The 6,259-nt window shown below is 38.7% G+C and overlaps 1 protein-coding gene and 1 non-coding gene across 7 annotated transcripts in view; both read right to left on the bottom strand.

Moving 5' to 3' along the window:
* Positions 1–1,279: 1,279 nt before the first annotated feature.
* On the bottom strand, positions 1,280–1,352 carry trnak-uuu (transfer RNA lysine (anticodon UUU)). The gene has a single exon. It is a non-coding gene; the product is annotated as a tRNA-Lys (tRNA).
* Positions 1,353–4,730: 3,378 nt separating this feature from the next.
* The window catches only part of pcnt (pericentrin), an 86,852-nt gene continuing 85,323 nt past the window's right edge, over positions 4,731–6,259 (bottom strand). For all 6 annotated transcript variants that reach the window (XM_051707021.1, XM_051707022.1, XM_051707023.1 and 3 more), the window contains one exon: positions 4,731–5,186. In XM_051707021.1, the coding sequence (XP_051562981.1) occupies positions 5,143–5,186 (44 nt within the window). In that variant the 3' untranslated portion in view covers positions 4,731–5,142. The remainder of the gene's footprint in view (positions 5,187–6,259) is intronic.

Here is a 6,259-nt window from a genome sequence, read left to right as displayed (position 1 = left end):
TTTTAGAAGAATATTTCAGCTCTGTAGGTCCATAAAATGCAAGTGAATGGTGGCCAGAACTTTGAAGCTCCAAAAAGCACATACATGCAGCATACAAGTAATCCATAAAACTCCAGTGGTTTAATCCATGTCTTCAGAAGCGACATGATAGGTGTGGGTGAGGAACGGATCAAAATTTAAGTCCCTTTTTATTCTAAATCTCCACTTTCACTTTCATTTTTGCTGTGTTAAGGGGGGCTTCACGTTGAATCTCGCCTAGGGCACCAAGTAAGCCAGAACTGACTCTCTCTCTGTGTGTGTGTGTGTGTGTGTGACTATGAGACGAGAGCGAAAGAGATAGAGAGCGGGGAGCGAGAGGTCGCTGTTCAACTGAAATTGAAATACATTTAGGACATTGTTTGTCATTCTTATCCTATCTTCTTAGCCAGTGTCTTTGTTTTATGTGGCTATTTTGCTGTGTTAGCCTGTACAGCTATTTGAAATAACTGAAATAATTTGGCGAAGTGATATGGAACCGTTATGCGGTCAAGACCTGGAATTTCTTCATAGCCGTTGGTTTACCGAAAGGTTGCAATTATCGCCTTTGAACGTTCCTCAACCAATCAGAATCAAGCATTCAACAGATCTGTGGTATAATATCTTAAATAGCATTAATCTGTGTAGATCATTAATTTCTGGTAATTTATTTTTTATTAACTCGTCAAGATACCACCCCTGGAGTCGCGATTTCGAATCCAGGGTGTGCTGAGTGACTCCAGCCAGGTCTCCTAAGCAACCAAATTGGCCCAATTGTTAGGGAGTTGTTAGGTAGAGTCACATGGGGTAACCTCCTTGTGGTCGCGATTAAGTTGCTCTCAATGGGGTGCGTGATAAATTGTGCGTGGATCGCAGAGATTAGCATGAGTCTCCACATGCTATGAGTCTCCGTGGTGTCATGCACAGCGAGCCACGTGATAAGATGTGTGGATTGACTGTCTCAGAAGCAGAGGGCAATTGAGACTTGTCCTCCGCCTCCCAGACTGAGGTGAGTAACCGCGCCACCACTAGGACCTAGTAAGTAGTGGGAACTGGGCATTCCAAAATTGGGGAGAAAAGGGGATAACAAAATAAATAAAATTGACTGGTCAAGAATGTTATACCCTTTCATGTAGTACATGAAGGGTTAAATCAACCGAACAAACCAATATTTTAAAACACAAGGCCATGCTAGATGCATTATTACACTATGTGTAGTGGCACATATGTTTCCGTTTGTTTATTTGTACATATAAAAACACTTCGCCCGAACAGGGACTTGAACCCTGGACCCTCAGATTAAAAGTCTGATGCTCTACCGACTGAGCTATCCGGGCTCTTATCATTAATATAACGTCCGCTCTTTTTGACATTTTAAACTCTAGCCGAGTCATTTTATGAGCTCATATACATTTAACCAGCTGGATTGTCTCTCAAATGGCAGTGTATGAAAAGCAATAAATAAAACTGGACTTCAGCAGCAAGCAGCGTTTTTTCAAAATTACATTGTATGTATCCTACACCAAGAAATTGATTGCAAAAGGTTTTCATAATCAATTCCCAAAAGTTAAATATATCAGGCAAATTATAATTTGCTCAGACTGCAACATGATTTATGTTGCATGTGAAGAGGGAGCTCAACTAAAACACGTGTGCGTTTTCTCGCGTGAGCACAGCACGCGAGAACTAATGGGCTGTCTAGAAGGTAACCCCCGGAAGCCTACGTCTCGCGAGAGTCATTCGCTGTTACTAAGGTTAGGTTTAGGGTTAATTTAGTGGTAGGGTTTAGGTTAGGTTTAGAGGTACCTGTAGGGGTACTGTAGGACTCTAAATAAACACAAAACACAGTAAGCTCCTTCGAGATTAGCAAAATCTGCGCAGCACCGATCACAGGTGATCACCGGTTAGAAATGTGTCCAAGTGTGGTCCGACTTGCTCTGACGCCATATGCCAAAAAACTCTCGTGAAGGCGAGGCGACTGTGCCAGGCGGCACAGCTGCTCTCTCACCCCCAACTCCCCTGAGTCAAGGCACAATAGGAAACGACTTGACCACACAGTTTAATGCAGATTGGCTTAAACAACCGTGGTACTATCATTTTTTTAAATGTTTGATCTTTTTAACTCTTATATCATGTTTTTTGTGTATAAATTATTTGTGAATATCCCCAACACTCTGACAGTGCGATATCTCTATGGGATATGTGATTGTTATTTTTCTGAAATATCTAAAATACATGTCTTTATTAAATAAAAAAAATGGATGAAAATACATGTCTATGGGAGAAATTGAATAACATTTACATTGAGTGTCTTTTTCAAAATATTTATTTTCATAAAAAATATACAGGTGCATCTCAAATTAGAATGTCGTGGAAAAGTTCATTTATTTCAGTAATTCAACTCAAATTCTGAAACTCGTGTATTAAATAAATTCAGTGCACACAGACTGAAGTAGTTTAAGTCTTTGGTTCTTTTAATTGTGATGATTTTGGCTCACATTTAACAAAAACCCACCAATTCACTATCTCAAAAAATTAGAATACATCATAAGACCAATAAAAAAACATTTTTAGTGAATTGTTGGCCTTCTGGAAAGTATGTTCATTTACTGTATATGTACTCAATACTTGGTAGGGGCTCCTTTTGCTTTAATTACTGCCTCAATTCGACGTGGCATGGAGGTGATCAGTTTGTGGCACTGCTGTGGTGGTATGGAAGCCCAGGTTTCTTTGACAGTGGCCTTCAGCTCATCTGCATTTTTTGGTCTCTTGTTTCTCATTTTCCTCTTGACAATACCCCATAGATTCTCTATGGGGTTCAGGTCTGGTGAGTTTGCTGGCCAGTCAAGCACACCAACACCATGGTCATTTAACCAACTTTTGGTGCTTTTGGCAGTGTGGGCAGGTGCCAAATCCTGCTGGAAAATGAAATCAGCATCTTTAAAAAGCTGGTCAGCAGAAGGAAGCATGAAGTGCTCCAAAATTTCTTGGTAAACGGGTGCAGTGACTTTGCTTTTCAAAAAACACAATGGACCAACACCAGCAGATGACATTGCACCCCAAATCATCACAGACTGTGGAAACTTGACTTCAAGCAACTTGGGCTATGAGCTTCTCCACCCTTCCTCCAGACTCTAGGACCTTGGTTTCCAAATGAAATACAAAACTTGCTCTCTTCTGAAAAGAGGACTTTGGAAGACTGGGCAACAGTCCAGTTCTTCTTCTCCTTAGCCCAGGTAAGACGCCTCTGATGTTGTCTGTGGTTCAGGAGTGGCTTAACAAGAGGAATACGACAACTGTAGCCAAATTCCTTGACATGTCTGTGTGTGGTGGCTCTTGATGCCTTGACCCCAGCCTCAGTCCATTTCTTGTGAAGTTCACCCAAATTCTTGAATCGATTTTGCTTGACAATCATAAGGCTGCGGTTCTCTCGGTTGGTTGTGCATCTTTTTCTTCAACACTTTTTCCTTCCACTCAACTTTCTGTTAACATGCTTGGATACAGCACTCTGTGAACAGCCAGCTTCTTTGGCAATGAATGTTTGTGGCTTACCCTCCTTATGATCAATGATTGTCTTCTGGACAACTGTCAGATCAGCAGTCTTCCCCATGATTGTGTAGCCTAGTGAACCAAACTGAGAGACCATTTTGAAGGCTCAGGAAACCTTTGCAGGTGTTTTGAGTTGATTAGCTGATTGGCATGTCAAAATATTCTAATTTTTTGAGATAGTGAATTGGTGGGTTTTTGTTAAATGTGAGCCAAAATCATCACAATTAAAAGAACCAAAGACAAACTACTTCAGTCTGTGTGCATTGAATTTATTTAATACACGAGTTTCACAATTTGAGTTGAATTACTGAAATAAATGAACTTTTCCACGACATTCTAATTTACTGTGATGCACCTGTATATTTTTTAATTATATCCACTTTATCAGCAACAGTGAATGAACGTTAATCCCGCGATAACTGCCTTTGATCTCGTACCGGCTTATCCACTATGAGAAGTGAGATCTGTCCAACTTGAGAGCATTTATTTAACTGCGGCAATCTACTTTCTATGGCATCTCAAACAAGCCTAGTGCATGAACATTAAACGCGGCTCTCGCGAGACTTTAGGTAACTGGGGAGTTACCTTCTAGACACAACCGAATTAATGGGCTGGCATGTAACCTACCTCTTGCCTGGGTGACTTCGGGTAAATCCCACCAAGGGTCAAATTTCAAAAGAAAAACAAAACATATATTTTTATATATATGTAATTAAGTATAATGAGAATACGATATTTTTTTTATACAGTAATGGGATAGTGCTAAATTAACATTAACAAAATAAACAATAACGAATAACACAAATAGTCTTCATTAAAATGCCAAAATATGTTTTTTAAATTTTTATTTTGGGGTGAAATATGACCCAGACATGCTCTAGACAGTTTTATCGTATTCACTCTCATAGTATTTTGTCTTGGAGTCTAGTCTCAGTGCATCAATAAGGCACTTTCAAGATAACTTAAGAAAATGACATGCAACAAGGTGAACAGAATCTTAATCTCAAATTGCCAAGACTCACTTTGTGCACAAAGAACCTAGTGCTAAATCATAGATCCTAATGCATATCTTGCAAAATTACTGTGCAAGGTAAAATAATAATAAATAATAATAATAATAACAATAATTTGAGCCATTCTTCTTAGATGACATACACCACAAATAATTCAAGTCTAGATTAAAATATTTATTAAATTTGATAGAAACAGTCCATAAAAACAATATTAAAAAAAATATAACACATTTTACAAAACGTGTCCAACCATGTGCATTAAACAGTGACATCTATTAAATCACAAATTCAAGTGCAATTATCTTTATAAATGCTTACTAGGATGACCTTCTGTGTATAAAAACAAAAAAAGTAAACCATGAACATTTTCAGACCATACAAAAATTAAAAATGCATACAAATGTGTGTGGGGGGGGGGGGGGGACAAAAACATTTTGGATATGAATGTTATCGTTTCAGTTATTTAAACTGATATGATAAAGACACATGTAAAAAAAAATAATTATAAAAAGGTAAAAAAATCTAATAATTGAACAGACTGGCACTGGTTATATGATTTCTTCATTCATCGGTCAGATTTTCTGGCATAAGAGAGCATGGATGATGCACCTAGAAAACATAACATGAAATTAGAAACTAGATCAGCACGCACAGGCACAAGGCTGCATTTATGCAGACGGACATGCATGCTGGTGTGTGCACATACACAAATCACACCTGTGTGAAACAAGACCAAACCGAATGTGACTGATCACACAAGATGGTGAAGTCCTTTTTGAATTCCTTTGTGACTGGTTAATATGGAAATGAGGCCAGACCATCACTCACCTAAAGGTCAGGTGTAAACTGGTGCCAAACAACTCAAATACAGCCAGGTTCTATTTTCTAGAAACCACTTCTGCTGATAGCTCATCGTATCAGGTAGGCTATGCCTCCTGTTCTCTCTGGGGACTGTAAGACGGTAAGGTCAGACATCATAGAACGTTTTGGATCCTGTCACCATTCCCCCAGTGTTAATAGGGATCCTCGTAGCCCAAAGAGACTAACAGTCTTGTGTAATCAGTTACAGATAAAATGTCTAAAGTTGTTGGATTTCATTTAGTGTTAGAAAGCAAATTAAAACAAATGTGTTTTTTAGGGCTTGGAAATTTAACACGTTAATTTCTACAATTAATAGTTGACTATTTAAAGAGTAAAAAGTTAATGCAATTATTAGTGTATTCATTTTTTTCCACTTCCTGAGGCTAAAATTGGCATATATACATTTTCAAGGAGGTACACGTGCGACTCAACTGCACATCCTAGCACAGAAACTGAGCAGTGTGCGCTTATTATGCGTGATGTATGTCCCAGTCATAAACACAGGAGCAGATTTACTGCATAGAGAATGGAGACTTCACCCGCAAGCAGTGAGCCAGCTGTGGGAGAGATACGGGCAAGCTATCGCCTCTCTTTGCATCACCGGAAATGCTTACTCTTAAGTAATCTGCCCAACGCTTACTGTGAGTATTGTGGGCTGTTTATAAATACTCTCTCTTTAATGCATTCAGTAATGTATTCTGATACATCTCATAAAAAAATGAACGTATTCAGAATGGAATACTTTTAGAATACATATTTATAAAGGCAAGGCACAATTGGAAGAATTATGTGTGACACGTCATTATCTTCTTACCTGAACT

This window comes from Myxocyprinus asiaticus, chromosome 9 (genome assembly GCF_019703515.2).
Source record: "Myxocyprinus asiaticus isolate MX2 ecotype Aquarium Trade chromosome 9, UBuf_Myxa_2, whole genome shotgun sequence".
Taxonomy (NCBI): Eukaryota; Metazoa; Chordata; class Actinopteri; order Cypriniformes; family Catostomidae; genus Myxocyprinus; species Myxocyprinus asiaticus.
This window is presented reverse-complemented; position numbering and strand designations above follow the sequence as displayed.